At 39.5% G+C, this 19,930-nt stretch overlaps 1 protein-coding gene across 1 annotated transcript in view; it reads right to left on the bottom strand.

The window, feature by feature from the left end:
• Positions 1-19,930, bottom strand: part of csmd3b (CUB and Sushi multiple domains 3b) — a 232,649-nt gene that overhangs the window by 33,583 nt on the left and 179,136 nt on the right. The window contains 22 exon segments of the mRNA XM_025064901.1: positions 1,017-1,194; positions 1,860-1,886; positions 1,889-2,041; positions 2,916-3,125; positions 3,452-3,568; positions 4,357-4,426; positions 4,944-5,062; positions 5,147-5,251; positions 8,083-8,179; positions 8,686-8,810; positions 9,231-9,434; positions 9,577-9,672; positions 9,770-9,883; positions 12,806-12,922; positions 13,000-13,075; positions 13,156-13,274; positions 13,846-14,033; positions 14,163-14,301; positions 14,722-14,913; positions 15,346-15,548; positions 16,173-16,299; positions 18,883-19,074. Coding sequence (XP_024920669.1) covers positions 1,017-1,194; positions 1,860-1,886; positions 1,889-2,041; positions 2,916-3,125; positions 3,452-3,568; positions 4,357-4,426; positions 4,944-5,062; positions 5,147-5,251; positions 8,083-8,179; positions 8,686-8,810; positions 9,231-9,434; positions 9,577-9,672; positions 9,770-9,883; positions 12,806-12,922; positions 13,000-13,075; positions 13,156-13,274; positions 13,846-14,033; positions 14,163-14,301; positions 14,722-14,913; positions 15,346-15,548; positions 16,173-16,299; positions 18,883-19,074 — 2,968 coding nt within the window.

Genomic DNA, 19,930 nt, shown 5'->3' with positions numbered 1-19,930 from the left:
TTGACAGAACACGTAATGCACAAAAACATCTGCCGGGTAAAAACTGCTGTTCCCTTCAAAATTTCTCACTTTCTAACAACTGCCTCGGGAAGTCAAACTTTGAAGTTGCAAGGCTGATATCGCAACAACCTGATAAAGACAAGACGGACATTTGTTCCTCCCGGGTTGGTCAGATGTTGATATACGGCGCAGTCTTTTTATGGAAAAATACTTTATCTATGGAGAGCTGACAGAAATATTGCAACCACAGGAAAAGCTCATCTATTTACGGCTCTGCTGCCACCTCCTACCTGCAGATAACTATGTTACATGCTATCTAAGCACCATTTAAACACCTGCATTGACAAAATGTCTGCTCTTGCCAATGGCTGCTCTCCTAGGGAAGAATAATGAAGAGAGGAGTCAAGGCCGGGCAGACGGAGGGAGAAAGATGTATTGTATATTCCATAGAAGACAAACTGATCCTTGTGTACGAAGCCATGGGAGGGGAAGAGTTAAAGGTGAAGAAAGATGGAGAAAAAGATGCTGAAAATTATGTTAGAGCTGCTTTATATTCAACGAGAAATGTCCCTTGTAAGAATTTTCCCAATTAGTGGACAAGTGTGAAAGATGTTAAAGAGCACAAAGTCCTCTGAGACAGAAAGATATTTTAGGTAGGTGTGTTGGAAGATATTGTCACAATGTGTGGCTCAAATTAAATGGCAGTAAATGTCAGTCAAGTAGCTTTTTCTTTCACATGTCCTAAACAAAATAATAAGGGAAGGTAGCCCAGGATTAAAAGACGAAATGTTTGAAAATCATAAAATGTCTATTTCTAGATAAGTTAACTTTTTAAAAAAATGTAATCCATGTTTCCACTTCTTAAAAAAAAAAAGTAAGATGAGATGCTTCTGTGGTGCAGTGGCCATAATTTGCCTGATGAATAAGGGTTTATCCGTACGATTATTGTTTTTTATTTTGTTTTTTTCTGGCTTTATGACTTCATGAAACCTGGCTGTATAATAACGTGCACTCACCAGACTGTGATGTAGTCATATATAGGCTCCGTGCTAAGGACGGTGAAGTTGATATAAATTCCATGTCCGGGGGGAACTCTCACGCTCCACACGCAGTCCTGGAAGTTTGGGTATTCCTCTGGGTGACCCGGGGAGTAAATGGTTCCATTTAATGAAGTGATGTTACCACCACAGAGAGCTGGGACGAAGAGCGTTAACAGAATTACTTTTAATAAATTAGCAGCAAATCAGTAATATCATTGTGGAGCTACGGTTAATTATCTTGATGGCTAAAGTAGGACATGATTGTCAGTCATGTGATAACGGACTAATATCTTTAATAAATGGTCATTACAGTTTTATTGCACCTCTGCAGCCCACATGTTCCTTGGAAGCCTCGGTGATGCTCATTGGTGGTACAGTCTAATCACTACTGAGAGCTATAAACCTGAGCACAGGTTTATTTTTAAAGTTAGACTCCTGCAGTAATGGCTGACACTTAACTCTCCAGCCTTTAAATTAATAAAAAAAACAAAGTTACACTGTGGATAAATGTGCAGTCCAATAACAACTATACATTGTAGTAAAGGTAATAATATTAAAACTTACTCACTGATTTACTTTATACATATTTTTTCAATGATAATTCACTTCCTACTAGTGATTTCAGCCACAGAAAATAATTTAAAAATATATGTAGAATTTAGAAAATAAATAATAATTATAATAGCTTCATTTCTTTTAAAATTCAAGTTGATGATGCCTTTCAAGTTTTCATTCTCTTCGATTCCTTTTAGCCATTTATCCTCAAACACAAAACAACAGCTCAGAAGACAAAGACATCCTACTAAGTATCTCATCTACCTTCACATCGTGGTAACGGGTGGTCCGGGTGATTCCATGCAGACATGTCAGTGAAGCCTCTCCAATCAGGGAATATCCCGGAAGACATTCAAATGACACCGTCATCCCCACACTGAAATCAGTGCCAATGACAATTCCATTTCGAAACGGTCGCGGGTCTGGACAACTCTGGAGCTGATAGGCTAAAGATTAAAAGAAAAAAGATTTTAGAAATTGTCATACTGTACTACAGAACTAGAGGCATCTAGAATGTGGGTTGTCGGTAGATAAAAAAAATAAATAAAAATAAAAACTTGGTGAGATATTGTCATACTGTACTACAGAGCTAGAGGCATCTAGAATGTGGGTTGTCGTATGTACACATCTGTAGGGTTTAATATATAATGGATTTCACACTGAGTCAAACAGCACGATCATGACAACATGCTCGTTCTCATTCTGTGATGAGAATATATTTTCAGTAAGAAAAAAAGTACAATATCTGTCAATCTATATGTTATTTTCAGAAGGCAATTATGGAGAAATAAATAAGAGATAAAATGATGTAGTTATTATTTTAATTTCCAGCATATTGAATGTAATGAGACCTACTATGAACTGAGCTTCAGGTTAAAAAAAAAGTTACACCCAAAGTCTTAGTAGCATCACATTCACATTAATAAGAAACAGGAATTTGACAGGCGCACTGACAATACTATTAATGGGTATAACAAACCATCTGAAGGCTGAAATGAACAAACTAAAAAAAAAAAGACTGCTGAAAGTTTAGTACTTAAGGAACTAATTTTGGCCCTGAAAATGTAAGAACTTTCTGACAGGTGCATTAAAGTAAAGTGTTACTGCTGCCTGAAAAAGTGGGTCAATCTGATGTTGATGCCACTGCTAAAGAACTCTGCTGCTGTCACTCAGGTGAATAAATATAATGGAGACATTGGCAGGATTTTCTTTTGCTTCGCTTAAGTCAGAGCCACAGTTGGATGTCACTTTTTTTTTTCTTTCTTAGAAAGTCTGAGTAAACAAGGCATTGCAGAGGAAACTTGTCAAAGCACCATGTACCTTGATATGTGATGTGAAAGCCTGGTTTGTTCTGCGAATAGTCGCTGTGGAAGAAGAAGCTGGTCTGGTGGGTGGTGCTGAACAGAGGTTTGGGGAGGAGTGGACCACTGAAGCGATCAATGACCGAGCCGGTCTCCAGACTTCCACTGCGGATCTCTAAGTAATCATGGATGGCTTCGGTGGAGAAGTTCAGGAACTGGAGGTGGATGCCTGGGGAGAAAGCCACACACGTACAGCTTTATGTGACTTGTTGAACAAAGTCTGACTGACAAAGAGCTGCGGTACAAAGCAATTTATGTTAAACTATTGAGGAGGTTAAGACCTTAAAGAGAAGGAGAGTGCAACATTTATTCAGATTATAAATATTTATTTAAAAAAAAGAGTTTTGAATGTGTTTAAAAAAATATTTTGTAAAAGAAAAAAAATATTACAGGAAACTCAGGGACAGAGAGAAAAGAAACAAACAAACAAAAACAGATGCTTAACCAAACAGACCAGAGTTAAAACCCAAATCCATAGTTGACAGTGTGTCTTACCAAAGCCGACAGGTAGGTTGACTGTCCAAGTGCAGTCTAATCCACTGGGGTAGTTGCCGGGGTAACCAGGACTTAGAATAACTCCACTTACATCTGTCATAGAATCACCACACTGGGCTGGAGTCACACACACACCCACACACAGACGCGCACACACATACACACACAATCAGTACATATGTCAGAGTGACTGTGCTCACATTTCTACACGCATGCTGCTAATATATTTAAAGACTGTTAATGTGATCATGTCTAGTAGAATGTCATCTTAATGTTTCTTTTTTTGTTGTTGTTTGATTTTAACTCCATCAGGAGCAGCGCTATAAAGAAACAGCTTCTCTTCAGTGATAAACAAAGTTACATGTCATGATGATAAACTCTCAACTGCCTTCTTCTAGAAATGGTTAGCGTATGCTAGCTAAACAACTAGCATTAAAAGAGGAACTAATGGTAAAACTAGACCATTGGTGGACCTGAAATGAATTCCAGTCTGGTTCCAGTATTTTTTAGCTACATTGTAAATCAGGGGGTGTGGTGGGGGCCAGATGTGGACAGCTCAGGTGTATTTTTTAGCTACATTGTAAATCACAATGTAGCCCCCACATCTGGGGGCCAGATGTGGACAGCTCAGGTGGCAGAAGGGGTCTGCGTGCCGGGAGTTTGAGATCCCTGCTTAATATCCAGGCTAAACCCAATATTTCAAAGATCCTCCCTAGAAGGTTCCTAACGTGATCCCTTCAGTCCTGTTATGTCTTCTACCCATAATGATTTTGGAGAGTTTGTTGAAGGGCCTCAGTTCTACACAAGATTTTGTTTAAAAAAAAAAAAACAAACAAACAGAACCTGACAGAAAAATAAATAAGAGACAAACAGGAATAAATAAAAGACAACAACAGAAAGCCTACCCAGACAAAGAGGTACAGGATAGTTCCATCTCCTCACTGGCCCGGGCATGCAGGTGATGTGTGCATTGCCCTAGAAATGTAAAAAAAATAACCACAATTTATTATCACAGATGAGCAGTCACAACAGATGAGCAGATAATTTAGTTTGCACCTCTCTCTGTTCCATCGCTAAACTTAACACGTTGTTTAAAGAGTGTGAAGTTCGGTTCTCTCTCTCTCTCTCTGCTGCAGCTGTATATTAAAGCAGGGCCAATGGTGAAGCCTTAATTAGGGCTGTTACAGTATACTGACCACAGCAGAGACGTGCATACATTATTCAGGGGTTTGTGCAAATACAACAGGCAGCGTGGTGGGAGGAACATCTGAGGTCTCCCCCTGAATCACAGATTTAACTCCTGTGGCTTTGTAAAACCAGGGCAGAAGATCAGAGAAGCTCTGCAGCCTTTCAAGACTTTACAGACTGTATCTGCAGTCAGTCTGCACTAAACTACTGCAACAACAGCAGTTATCCTCCAGCCCTCTCTGTGTGTGTGTGTGTGTGTGTGAGAGAGAGAGAGAGTGAGACTGCGTTTTTTTTGTATTTATACCTGAAGAGAGTATCCTTGCTCACAGGAAAACTGCACCACGTCTCCCACCATAAATCTGTCCCCTTGTCTGATTCCGTAGTTTGGAGTCTGAGGCTCCGGGCAGGACTCCAGGCCAATTGCTGAGGGAAAAGAATTATGGCGCTATTATTTATACACTGCATGAGGCACAGAGACTACGCTTCCTCAAAGGATGAGAGCGGTACCTGTGTATTCCAGGTGAAACCCGGCAGCTGAGACACTAATATCAGAACTGAAGCTCAGATGGAGGTTGTTAGATGTGCTGTTCAGAAGAGGAGGGATGGTGGTGCCTGCAAACACGGAGAACAAAAAGAGATCAGCTGGGTTTTGTTTTTTTTTTTTTCATTATCTGATTTTCTGGAGAAACATCAAAACCCTCCCACGCATGCATTTTGACTTTTTTCTGTTTGTGAACTCTTCTTGAAGCAGGGGAAAGGAATTACTTTTTATTTGAGACATGTATTGTGATTGAGAGCACTTTTCAAATGTTGGTTTGACCTACTTAGGCCGGCGAAGGGAAAGTGCAAAGTTAAAACTGCAGCACTGCAGCAAACTGAGGAGAAGAAGCTGGCACAGAGCAACAGAAGGATTTTTGTCCTTTTTTTTTTTTTTCTCCATGATGTAATGAAATATAAAGGGACATTAACCTCCTCCATCCCCTGATCATTTGGAAATGGAGGTCTTGGCTGGCTTTAGGAGACATGGTGGTAACAATACCATCTACATTTTTTCTTTGGGGGGAGGATGGAGGAGTGGGGCGATGGGCAATCAATACTCAGTATGAGTTTGTGTGCTTTTATTTGTTTTCTCATTATTGTTCTATTCAAAAATTAGTTTTCCTTAAAACAATGAGAGGCAACAATAACGACACTAACTTTAGGACGAATACAAAAACAACATGTATTGACTGACCAATCAACACCTAAAAATGAGACAGACACCAAATACAATCAAAAACCATTTTCTTTTGTGAAAATAAGGGACGGAGAAGATAATATAGGTGAGGCCCAGTGTGTGTGTGTGTGTGTTGGATTTAATAATCTATACGTGATTTACAGATATGAACTCACTCCTAATTTATGTCCGTACACTAGTATGCAGTGGCCATGAATTACAATTAAGTGCTTTAAATATGTGAGGCTGCAGCATGTGCAAAAGACTGATGGTTCAATGGAGATTTAGCTGGGTTGCCACAGTCTAATCTAATCTAATCTAAAATAGGTGATCATCAATCAGTATAACTACTCACCTAATAAAATTGAATCGAAAGAGAACGTTTTGAATTGGACTGGCTCAGGTCAAGATGGATCTAATTTTATCTAATCCAATCTAATCTAATCCCATCTCATGTCATATGATTTAATCTGATCTCATCAAATCCCATCGAATCCAGTCAGAACTAGTCTAGTTCTAATTTAATCTAATCAACATTAAATCAAGTTACAATTTCACTTCACTGACATTCAAAGTGCAGCAGCAAAAAGATGAATGTAGCAGCAGCATTCCTCTGAATGAGCAGCTGATGTGAAGCCTGTGCATATGATTGGTTGTCTGCTGTAAAGAGACGAGGAGGTTTTTGAAGAGTCGACCCCTGCTGGTTCTGCTCGCATTCCAGAAAAGAAAAAAAATCTAATTTCTTATCATGACACAGATAAACTGTTGACATAATAAAAGAAATAAAGCCTAAAAAAAATTGAAGATAAATTATAAATAATTAGCACTGTGTATTTAGCTATAACAATTATCTGTGCATGTGTGACAGCATTCATTAAGAAACATAATTAACACGGTTAAATTGATTCATCAATTGGCCTCAGCGTAGTAACGTGGTGATTTTTTTTTTCTTTGGCTGTTTCATTTAACATCATCTCTTCTCTAGCCTGATGTGAAGAAGTCAAACGATACAAATGGGGTCTTTAACACGACCAGGAGATAAACATAGTGACTTTGCACCTCCTAAAAGCCGTATTAACATCTCCAGAAGATGCTGACTCCTCATGTAGACGGATGCTTGAATTATGCAAGTGACTGAAGCCAGAACAGCAGTTCAGAGAGAGCGAGGAGAAGGTGTTGGCCAAAAGTGCAGTTGCAATTAGAGGGGGCAGTTATTTCTTTTGTACAGACACTTGTACAGATCTGTTGTTCTAACAAGATGTCAATGTAGGAAGTCTGTGTTTAGCCGTTTCTGCCGTATTTTAGCTGCTTTATTTTTATTTATTTATTTCAGATCAAACTATCACAACATATTAACCTGAGTATGAGTATTGCTAATCCTACATTTATGAAGTTTTTGCAGAGCACATAAAACGATTGGGTCGTATGATGTAACCTAACGACATACAGCTCTACAGTACTCACAGTCTTATTGAGAAAAAACAATTACATGTAATTAATTTTTCCATTAATAAAACCTGATTATCTTATTTAGTTGTCTAAGTGTTTCATTTGGACAAGTTACCTTTGAAATAAATTTTAAAAAAACAGTGTCAGTGACATTAAATATTTCATAAAGTACATGCAATTATATTATCTGACTCCTGAATATTTATTCGCTTAATCAAAGACACATGCTCTCTGCAGGATGCTTCATTAAAAAGATTTAGGGATCATAAAAGATATCTATATATTTCCTTTAATTAACATATTAACCAGAGCATGTTACGGGCTGATGAGGAAGGATCTATTTCACAATAATAATTAGCGAGTGTAAAATAATCAATTATATATGGAAGGAGCATTTTCTCATATGTCTCTAATGAAGTGGCAGATAAACAAGCAGGTGTCAGTGGGAGAGATGCTCTGCTCCTGCTGAGACACACACACACTGGGAGATACTGCAGCAACAACTGCGCTTTCTGTGAGGAGCACCAAGTATGCTTCACACATGGTGTCGAGTCAGACTATATTCAACAAAGATACTGTAATTACTGAAGAAAAAACAAACTAAATAATATTAAACATGAGTGTGAAGTCCTGAGGGCAGATTTGAAAATGTGCCCTCCTGTAATACTTTGAAACATAATGAAGTGAAACCTACGCTATAGTACATATTAGTATTCATAAAAAAAAACTATTCTACTGTACGTATATGTAACTGCCGTTAAAAAGAACAACTTCTCACCAGAGTAGCTGCCCAGTCTTGGAGCATGGTTGTCGGCGCCGTCGTAAAAATCCAAAGAGTCCCAGTTGTGTTCTGTTGCAAAACTTACAACCTGAATCTGGAAAATTTTAAGAAAAAAGAGGGATAAAATGATGAAGTGCTCTCTTAAGGAAATTACGTGCGGAGGAAAACCAATCCAGGATGTCAATGATGCATAAATATATTTAATGAAATTGAATAAGTGACACATTATGAACAAAATGCATGCAACAATAATCGACAATAATGTGATTAACTGTGAATTTGGTTTGAAGTGTAAATGTTGTAAGTTTTGTTGAATATAAAATAAACTTTATCTCTGCAGCACCTTAAGTTGTGTAAGCTGGCACATCCTCAGACTTTATCTGTCCTGATTAAATACATCCTCGTTATCTGTAAATGCTGCCTCTCTCTTAAATGATCCATCCATCCAATCATCCAATCCATCCATCCATTACTCTCATAATATCTTATCTCTGCTGACATCTTGTCTGCTCGTGTTTTCAAGCCAATGATACACAGGTCAGCCAGGACATGTCTATGTAAGTGTGTGTGTGTGTATTTATATCTATAAAAGGCACTTACCTGAATTCCAGCCCCCTCAGGAACAGACACCTTCCACACACAGTTCTGGTTGTTGTCGTACGGCTCTGGATAACCAGGTGACAGGATGGTTCCACGACGAGAGGTCAAAACGCCCCCACAGGGAACTGAGGAGACAGGGAGAGACAGAAAGAACGAGCAGCTGTGACAACCAGAAGAGAGAGAAAAGGTGGGAAGAAAGGTTGAACCCACACATTCACTAACGAGAGAAAAAGAACACGAGCTGACCCAACTCGTTAAACGAGACAAAAAAAAAGAAAAAAAGAAAAAGACCAGCCACAATGCAGCCAGGCCTTTGACGTCGCCAAATTAAAGGCTGGGTTAATTCAATCTGTTGTCAAACTTTTCCAATAATCTTTCTGCATATTTGTCGATTAAACAAATTGACTAACTTCTAGTTGTCAGCAAAGTTTCCGGTTTTGAGCCGACTGTTTTTGCTTCCTTAAAGCCTTTCAGGAACTGTTACCTGTGTTGACACTTTTTTAGCTTTTAGTGTTATCTGTCTAGAAAATCCCAGGTTTGTTTACCAATGCATGTCGGCAGGGTGTCGTTCCACTGTGCCAGGTTGTCTGGAACACTCTCGCAGCGTATGGCAGTAGAACCGTGCAGGACATAACCGGGGTTGCACTCAAACTGCACCAAGGAGCCCACAGCAAAGTCGTTACCCAGGCGCTTCCCAAAGCGGGGCTCGGGGACTGAACTGCACTGGGTGGAGCTGGTTCTCGGTACAGCTGTGGAGGAAAAAAACAAAAAACAACACTGAATCAATTTCAATAAAAAATAGTTTTTTATACCCTGTCTAAAAAGTGTGTAAATGGGCAAAAGAGAAACTAAATGTTTTTCTTTCATCTATTTGTGTGTGTGCACACTGACCTTGATAAACAAAGTGAAATCCTTTGGCGGTCTCTGGTCCAACTGTTGTGAACTTTATGGTGATCTGGTTTCCTGAACTCAAAGGGAGAGACTCACCTGAACAGAATCAAATAATCCCGTTAAAATCCATTCATCCATCCATCCATTTCCATCACAGTTTAAATTGTCTGTCTACTCATTATTTCCTCCTTACCAGAGTGAGATCCAGAGAGAGACGACAGCAGTGTGTTCTGTTGACTGGGACCATCATAAATCTCTACCACATCATTCAGAGACGTTTGGAACAACACAAACTGACCAAAGAGAACTACAGACAGAACAGAACAGAGAAAGAAAAAGGGTAGGAATCAGATACAGAGATGAGTTAACACTTGAATGGTGGTTAATTGTTCTACTGTAATGCCCAATGGGCCTGACCTTCCTGTGATTATATTAACCTGTGATGCCAAATATACATTTAATGAGCTGCAGTGTCAGCCTTTATTTAAATAAAAATCTCAACAATGTCCCATTTTGGGATATAGAAAAGTCCACTTTACTGCATTTTAATCAAGCACTGGTGCCTTTAAGATTCCCTTAAAGTGCATTGATAAATATGAATTCCTCAAAATGCTGATACAGGCAGAGACTGACTATGTATACTAGCATAAGATTTGTTTTCAGCTTGTATTCATAGGGAGGGAGAAGCCTGTGATGATGTCAGTCAAGTATATAACATAACATGTCAAGACAATATCACAAATGCAACTAGAGCCTGAAGGACATCGATTACAGGGTTTACAGTAGTTTAAAATCAATCCGCAAGAAAAAAGACAAAAACACCGTGGGATTAATTACACACTCAGTTGCACAGACGACTGTTTTACTTAGTGGAAAAGAAGGAAAAGAAAATGATTTCTGTGGAGACCAGGCATTAAACCAATGTCTGCCATAACACAGCTGGAAATTCTCAGTTCAATCATAGATTTTATGGCATACAAGCTGTAATAACCTGTAGTGTTCAAGGCCACCTGAGACTCTTTAGTTTATTCAAAGTTGATAAAGTATAAAGCTAATGTTTCTAATACATTAAAGCCTAATTCACTTTTTGTAAATGAAACGGAAAACTGAACTTAAAGAACGAGATATAGTCCCCTATCTAGAAGCTTTTTCAAAACGATTCACCAACTGTTAACATCCCTAATCTAAAATGATTCACAACTGTTAACATACCTGATACTTAATGTTCATAACACCTAGCACGTACCCAATGATACCTAATGTTCGTAACACCTAGCACGTACCCATCAGTCACGATACCTAATGTTCATAACACCTAGCACGTACCCATCAGTCACTCTGGCTGCAGACCAAGGCAATATCTTTACTTTTCTGCCACACCTGACATTCTTTTACTGTACACTTTCATGCCCATTCTCTTGAGCTTTTGGAGTATTTGTATATATTTATTTCCCAAGTTTGAGGACATCCTGGAAACAACGCTTTATTTTTTATCCAGACTTTGGATGCACTGGCGCTCAGACCATCTGAGACTGTAATCTAATTTAAGTTGGCAAACAAACAAAACATCTACATTTTTCTATCCCTCTCTTAATAATTTGCCTTTCACTTTGAACGTAGCATAGCACAGACAAAATAAATTGTATGTCGTAAGTTTAAATGACATTTTCCTGCTCATAATAAAGAGATACCGACTGAAAAGGACAAAGCTGCAGGGAGAATCCAAGCTTTACGTGGCAGACAGACCTCTTAAATCTTCCACAAGGTCGTATATGAGGATGTATAAAGTGTCACAGTGTTGAGTGCACATCAAATGTGATAAGATTCTGCCAGTCAGCAAAACAGTTAAAAGCTTCAGCTGTGATTAAGGTTTGCTATATTATTGACGTTCTGCCTGTTAGACAGAGTGGTTCAAGGCATGTAAAATATTATAGGCAGCAAGGCACAAACATACCAACCAGCCTCACTGTACTGAGTCATGAAAAACAAACAAAAATGTACCTGCTTAAAATATTTCACATCAGAAAAACTCATTTACACACAATGTCTCAGCAAAGCGAACTTTAGCGTACGCTTCAGGCCTTTACTAAAACACTACCACTGTAGCTGCCGGGTGGACTTCACATTGGAGCGGTGATGCATTTAAATATCTTTGACGTCATGTGACTGCTGTAGTCTCTTTATCCAGGCCTTAAAGTGACAAACAGAGCTTGCAAATAGTCAACCTGCTTTGTTATTGACAGACTGAAAGACTTCAGTAGCTCCTGATAACAAAAAGAAAACAAGAAAAATTGGACTCCAATTGCTGAAGAGGATCCATGCTGTGGAGCAATCACACCGCCTGATGAGCTGTTTAGTGGGACAACTGTGTGTGGTTTTTCATGACCTGTTTGTTAGACTGAGGTTGGCTACACTTAAAATATCATTAAACGTTCATTTTGTACAATCATTAAGAACAGGTGTGAGAAACTATTTTTGTGTGTTTTTCCACCAAATGTAGACCAAACAAACGTTAGTTCCACTCACTCAAAACATCTTTACAAAGCTGTCAAGCATAATGAGACAGAAATTCAACAGCCTCGGGGAAGGGCTGGTATTTGTTCATAATAATGCAGGATAAAATTAGATATTCCATCCAACAATTAATGGTTGTTTGTAAAAGCTCACAACCAGAGAGCATAAAAAATATTTTACAGCTCGCATTTCCACCAATCTGTCACCACAACAACAGCAACTCCAAAACAGCAGTAATGGCCAGGGATAAAAAAGTGAAGGGTACTAAAGATACACCTAACCAGGACAACCGAGATCTGTCTCTGTATTAGCTAAAAATAAACAAATGTCAGCAGCTCTAGTTGGCAGTAGTTTTTGCAGAGAAAAGCCAAGCTGATATGTAGTTTAGCCCAAACTATAACTAGCTAAAAGAAGACTAAAAATGACAGCTAAAGATTACTTCAAAGGCTAAATCGAGGTACAATATACTAGTAAAATATATTGGGATGAAGTCGTGCCATGAGCCAGCTGGAAGTTAACACACAATCAGCAAAACTCTGTCAAAGGATTGATCAGGAGATTGATACGGGGAAAGTTAACTTTCTACTCCAGTAGTGGGCAGTAAAAAGTTTTTCTTGGAAAGAAATCTTTCAAAAAGATTCACCATTACTGCTCCACTGCACTTCTATACACACAGTGTCAGACTGTGTCATACTTTAAATGTCAACAAACTTACCAAACTCTCTGGGTACAGATATAGAGTAGACACAGGTCTGGGCAGAGGTGTAGTTCCTGGGGAAATTAGGAGATAAAACAGTTCCTTCTGTTCCTGTGGAACGACTTCCACAGGGTGCTGGAAAGAAAAATGACCAATTAGAAATGTCTTTACATTTTACTATATTTTAAGTGTTTTTTTTTCTTCTTTTTTACCTTGACAGCTTGGCAGTGCTCTATTCCAGCCTGGTCTACCATCCTCTCCCATACTGCACGTTAAGGTGGAATAACCCTAAAGAGGAACGCATTATCAACCATCTATCAACTAAGCCCAACCAACCATCCAACTAGTCATTCATTTGTGTATTCTACCTGCAAAACATATCCTGCTTCACAGTAGAAGGTAACAGTGGATCCCAGTTTGTAGTCAGATCCCAATCTGGTTCCATTCAGAACTACACCAGGGTCAAAGCAGGATTCCCTCAGTTTGGCTGGACACATGGAGAGAGGAAGAAAAGAGAAAGAGAGAGAGAAAGAAGGGTTGAGGCAAAGACAAAGTGATGGGTGCACTTGAATAATCAAATTCAAATCAAAGTCAGATTAATAATAACTCAGTCCTGAATCATAATCAAATGAGGCAGGCGCTCCGCCGTCCCTGTTTTAAAACAGTCAGACGCAGTTGCCTCGGCCCGAAAATAGAGCCAGAATGATAACTTGATTCCCCCGGCTTTTGTACGGTACACGAACCTGGTAAATTATGACTGTGGGCCACTCACGAGAGATTAACAGTCACTGTGCATTCATTTAGGATTTAGTCCAAACCAGGCTACTGTTGGAGGCTTTTGTTAAGTGACTGAAAACACAAACTTCTCTCAAGAGTCTTTTTTAACAATATTCTCTATTAGAGGCTAGGCATCTTCTACTTCCTCACCATGATCCAGCTGAACATTTTACACTTCTCACTGTTGTATCTTTTTCTTGTTTTACTATTTTCGGCAATGATGTCATCAGTATTCAGTCGACATGGAAAAAGGTGGCAGCATGGGTAGAGTATTGTTTTACCTTTGTATTCCAGATGGAAGCCAGTATAGGAAACGGAGCCATCGCTGCGGAATGCTAAGTGCATGGTATTTGAACTGCTCTCGATCCGTTCTGGGAGTTTGCTGTCCTGAAAGCTACCAATCAGAGGGCTGTTGCTATCTGGGCCATCGTAGATGTACAGGAAGTCATAGTTTGGTTCAATGTTGAAACTGGTGAAAGGTGGAGAAATGGAATCGAAATAGCATTTGTAAGACGTGATTTTATTCAAGTAAAAAAAACAAACAGAAAAGAGCATTTGGGTAAAACAAAAGACCAAAATCAGATGACTCGCCACTCACCCGATGAATGCCAGCGAAAGGACATAGTCAGAGTTGACAGCGATCAACCAATCACAGTCCTTGGAGTGAGGGTAGGGGTGTGGGTAGTTGGGAGAGAGAATAAACCCATTGGAGCCTGTGAGGTTTCCTCCACACGGAGCTGTGACGGAAACACGGGCGGTGACAAGTTGTAAAAGATGATGAAAAATTCAAATATTCCTTCAGGTGTGACCAGACAGAAGGAGAAACTAATTTACACCCAGTTTGGACAATATTTATATTTTACTGAGAGTATATAAAGCTAGAGGGAGAGAATGTTCTTCCAATTGAATCAGCAGCAGTATGCAGAGATGCAGATAAAGAAATATATACTGTAGTGCCACACTTCCCACTTGCTTTCTCGTGCAGATATACAGTAAGTCAAATGCAGAGGTATCCTTGAGCAAGGTAATGGAGCCTTAATAACTTGGGCTGTGTATGAAGCGAGTAAATGTGTTTTTCACCCTCATGATATATGGAAGCCAGAATTTTTTATTTTTTTTCCACACCTATACAGACAGGCGGACTGGGTTTCCCACACCTATACAGACAGGCGGACTGGGCTGCCAGTAGTATCTGTTATCCACTTGGATACAGGTGATTTTGTCGTCCCCCTGGAGCTCATATCCTGGGTCACACTGAAAGGACACCGAATCCCCTGGCTCACGGCCATCTCCACTTCGGCTACCGTTCATTGGCACGCCTGGGTCCCTGCAGGCTGTGGCCACTGAGCCTGGACAGAGAGAGGCATGAAGGTAGGGAGAGAGAGAGAGAGAGAGCGGGGGAGAGAGATGGGAAGGGAGAAAGAAGAAGCAATAGAGGAGAAAGCAGGAGATACTTAAAAAAAAATCTGTCACACACCAGATTCCTGTAGCTATTAGACTGATGCATTAAATCACTGAATGAAATGAAGTGAAGTAACAGTTTACTGTCATGCATTATGAGTAAAACTGCTTAGATCGCTTTTGACGGGACTTTTATGCAGATTTAGCATCTGTTGATGTTGACATTGATTTCTTTTTAACCAACTTAAAGGGTCCAGTGGACACTAACAGTATAATCCCATCCAGGACAGTCTAATACAGCGTGGTAACTGCAAATAAATTATAGAAAGTACACAGAAACTTCAAAGTGGAGGTAAAACTTTCTTATGAGCAGAACTTACTGGAGAACTGTATGGCGAACCCTGACTTGCTGATGTAAAAGTCAGTCTCAAATTGCACGGTGACAGTGTTGAGGGTAGAGTGAATGCCCTCAGGTATCAGGGAGCCGCTGAGCTCAGCCAAAGACATTTCATTTTCCGGTGGTCCGTCCCACACCTTAAGCATATCGTGGCTGGCTTCAGTGTCGAAGGCCAAGAACTGGAGACTGCGAGATGGGAATGAATAAATAAAAGATCATTTACAACATAAATATGAATTCTTCATCACGGTACAGCTCTGCAAATGTCAAATGAAGTCCTGATGCTTTACAACTTCAACAATCAAAGTGAAAAGTGTGAATAAATTATAAACATCAGGGTCGAGAATTAACAGGGTAACAAGCCAGGACAAGTTCTGAATCTGCCTTTGAATTTTTAAGGACTTTTTATGCCTCTGTAAAATATACAGCACAGTAGCCACTTTGTGCAGAGTCTGTGTAGAAATTACAATTACAACCAGGCTTCAGTTGCATGGTCAACTTGTGTGCCAGTTCTGGTGTATTAGTTCAGCAATGTTGTAAGAGTACACATCAGATAGGCATTGTTCAATTTGCAAAGGGTCAGAAATAACTAAAGATACAAACAAAACTATAACTAAAATAGCTATAGTTTAGCAAACAATTTAGCATAAAAATGGAAAAATAGCATGTATCTTAAAATCTAAGCATTAAAAGAAAGTTAGCCTTAAAAACATGGTAACATATAGGTCATAGAAAAAGCCTCTTAAAAGCTCCAACACCAAAGCATTGCAACCATAACAACATGAACCAGCCTGGAATTTTTCTCCTCACCTCACAATATTCCCAGAATCCACCTCGATGGTCCAGGTGCAGCGCAGATTGTTGTCATATGGAAATGGGTAACCAGGAGAGAGGATCCTCCCTGTGGACTCGCCCTTAAAACGGCCACCGCACTCCGCTGCAGGGAAGACAAAGAGACACCAAAACTCTCATAAATAAATCACTTTAACTATGTATGCCAATGGTACAATGACAATGTAAAAAATACTATTAATTAGAGAATAGCCTCAGGTGAAGCCGACATGTCCTCCAAACATCTAAGGTTCGCCCTTGAAATTAGCATGACAGAGAGTTTTTTAACAAAGATGTGAAACAGGTGGATACTGTCGGTGATGGTGATGAGGCATGGTGAACGCTTTGACGTGTTAAATCATAAAAACTGTTGCAGAATTACATAATGGAGAGAACATTAGGTTGAAGCAGTAACCTAATCCTGCATGTATTTGGACTGGGGAGAAAACGAGACTACCAGCATAAAAACCAGACATACAAGGAGAACTATATTCATTGGAAACTAGACCAAAATAAATGAAAGATGTTTTTCTTACATTGGATAAAATAACCCTGGAAGAGAGAGCAATTGCAGGTAACAAATGTACGCTTTTTTAACTGTGCAAGTCAATTCTGAACGGCCTCGTTCAGCTCAGACATCAACATGCATGTGCAGTCACCTGGTCGCAGGGGAAGAGCTCTGAATACATCATTTCACAGCCGACATTACACTCTGTCTCTACAGGCGTCTCCTGTGACCACTTGTGATCTGCTCTCGCCTCCCTGCTCTGTATGCAAATAAACACCTTCATCATTTTCTGTGTGCACGCCTGCTGATGTACGGATTATTTAGAGGTGGATCTATTGTCCGTGCATGTGTGTGTCTCCGTGATAGATGTGCTGTCCACCATTAGTGTATGACAAAATAAAAGGACTGACTTTTCTTTTGTTTTTGTTCAATACAAATACATTCCTGCCAATTCTGGACAAAAAATTGCAATTCATTGGCTCATTTACTCCTGCCAATTCTGGACAAAAATTGCAATTCATTGGCTCATTTACATGTTGATTAACTTTTCACATTTGCAACAATTACATAATTTTGCTACCCACAATTAGATTTTTTTAGACTACTTTTGCTTGTTTTTAAAGCATGGAAGGAAGTGACATTAGGTCCTGTCTTTTATAGGATTCATTACAGCTGATGTAAAATGTGTAGATCAGTTCTGTTAAAATAACTTGTGGGTCTAAATGATGTGACCTGGCAACCATGATGTGAGGAAAAAAAAGTGAAGATCACGTTTGGCTTTCTGCCACAATCAATCTGCTCTGGGATTTGATGTGTCCCAGGTTTGTGTCTGACCATCTCTGACTGTATGTCACGTCTTCAGGTGTGTACTTAAAAGGATGAACATGTGATCACGTCTACCTGAGACCGACCTCGTTTATACCGTGTCTGAACAGGACCCTGGACAATTGTTTATCACTGCTATCGGAGCCATTACGTGCACCCAAGGAGCCACTGCAGTGATTAAAGGAGCAGCCAGGAGAAAAATGCATTAGGGAGGAGGAGGAGGAGGAGGAGGAGGATGTTTTTTCAATTGTGTCGGTATTTTTCTTTACTGAGAGAGGAGCAGAAAAGAAATACCAGACAAAGTTCTCCCAACAGAAAATGCCGCACATTATATAACAGAACAGAATTTGCCCTTCTCCTTTTGTCTCACTTGGTTATATATTTTCACAATCTTTATTTCTCTGCTTCTCCTCCCTCACATTGTTCCTCCTCCCCCAGGCTCCCCTCCCTTCATCCATGGAATACATTATCTGGAGTAATAGGAGCAATATTAAGAGTTAGGATGGAGAAAAAGAGAGAGAAAAGGAGGCAAAAAAAGGGAAAAGAAAGAAAAAGAATGGAAGAAGGCAATGGCTGGTAAGAGGATACACTTCCAGTCATAATACGAAGCAATATAATATTAAGACTGGAGGTGAGCCGAGGTCATTGTGTGTCACTGCTAAAATATAAAGTCAAAGAATATCAGCCGGTGCTTTTATGAATCTTTCATTATTGATAGTGAGAAGGAAGAAGGGGAGGCTTATTAAGCTGAATCTAAAATCAGAAATCTGAGAGGCAGCACTGAGGTTTTGCTTACTGTTACACACTTTCACTCCTCGCCTAGGACGCAGCTGCTGTCGCTAGATTTAAAGTCATGTCGGCCTCAGTATGATGTGGCCTTAGTGTGTGTTTGGTTTTAATTGGTGAACGCAATCATCTCACCTAATTACCAGAGGAAATGAAAACCTCATATATATATATTTATATATATATATATATATATACAGAGAGAGAGAGAGAGAGAGAGAAAGAGAGCAACAAGAAGACTTGGATCTAGAGGCCAACAGAGTAAAGCCCAGTATATACACCTGGCTTTTATGTTAAGACTCTAAAGCGAGTGCATTGTTCGAGAGCCACGAAGGTAATACCAACTGGAAATTGGCCTCCACCAGACTGTTGGAGGGAACACTGAGTAACTGTGTAATAGAAGCTCTACTGCTACTGCTCTGCTCCATAATGTTTTTAAAAAGTTATGGTGCAACAGCTGAGAGCTGGAATGGTAATATTCCAGTTCAGTCCAGAGTGTTTTTTTAAAGAGTTTTCTTATCTTAATTATACAGTTTCATTTGTTAATGTTTTTGGTGTAAAAAGACGTACCGATACAGGAAGGCAGAGGGTTGTCCCAGGCTCTCCTTTCCCCGGTCATGCACTTCAGTGTGGACGCTCCGTGCAGGGTGTATCCAGGCTCACATCTGTATGTGATGCTGCTCCCAGAGAAGTGACCTTGGTCATTGACCTTGAAGCCAAACTGGGGGACGCCTGGGTCCTCACAGTGAGACAATTCAAAACCTAAAATAATGGAAAATAAAATAACATTTTTAGAAATATTATTAATTGAAATGCAAACTGTATGGTATTTAAATACTTCTTTTTATATTTGATCATTTATATCTGATACTGGTAGTCAGAAAAATGAAGAATAAAAACAAGAGACCAACAGGTCATACATGTAATTCTGCATCCTGTATGTTGTAGTTTCAGTTTTCAAGCAAAGCCTTCAGTGGGAGATGCAGACAAATGTATATAAATATCTCATCCATCTAAGACAATAACCAGGAGCTGAGCTCCAGGGTTGCCTGGAAGACAAGGTGTGGCCATATTTGAGTCATCTCCTGGAAGACTGCAGCAGGCGCTTATCTCAGTGCTTCAAAATGACTCTGTGCAGTGTTTTATTTTTAACATTTGAAAATAATTAGCCACTTTGCCGACTTTCGGTTTAAAAGAAAAACGAACAATTTTCACGAAGAAAAATAGGCAATTCTGTGTCATACAAATAAAAATTAAGACATAAATTTGTGTCTTTTTCTACCACATTTTTACACAAAATAGCGATATATAATAGTGAACAGGACATGGTGCAGAGCGGAAGAGAAAGTGTGCTCATCCACTCTTCTCACGCAGAACAGCGACACGACGTCTTCAAAGCATTATGCAGATTATCTTGGTTGACTCCATTTATACAATTAGGTTTTTTTTCCTCTCATTCCCCCGATGCATCAAAGACGACGCTGCCAAATGTGCGAAACATCATTAGCACACCTTTAACACCACTTTCTTCAAAGAAGTCAAAGCGTCGTGCAGACCCAGTTAATCAAACATGACAAATTTCTCTGTGATCACTTCAGTGTGCCGCAATTAAAGGGAG

The sequence above is a fragment of the Cynoglossus semilaevis genome, chromosome 18, assembly GCF_000523025.1.
Source record: "Cynoglossus semilaevis isolate Cse_v1.0 chromosome 18, Cse_v1.0, whole genome shotgun sequence".
Classification (NCBI taxonomy): domain Eukaryota; kingdom Metazoa; phylum Chordata; class Actinopteri; order Pleuronectiformes; family Cynoglossidae; genus Cynoglossus; species Cynoglossus semilaevis.
This window is presented reverse-complemented; position numbering and strand designations above follow the sequence as displayed.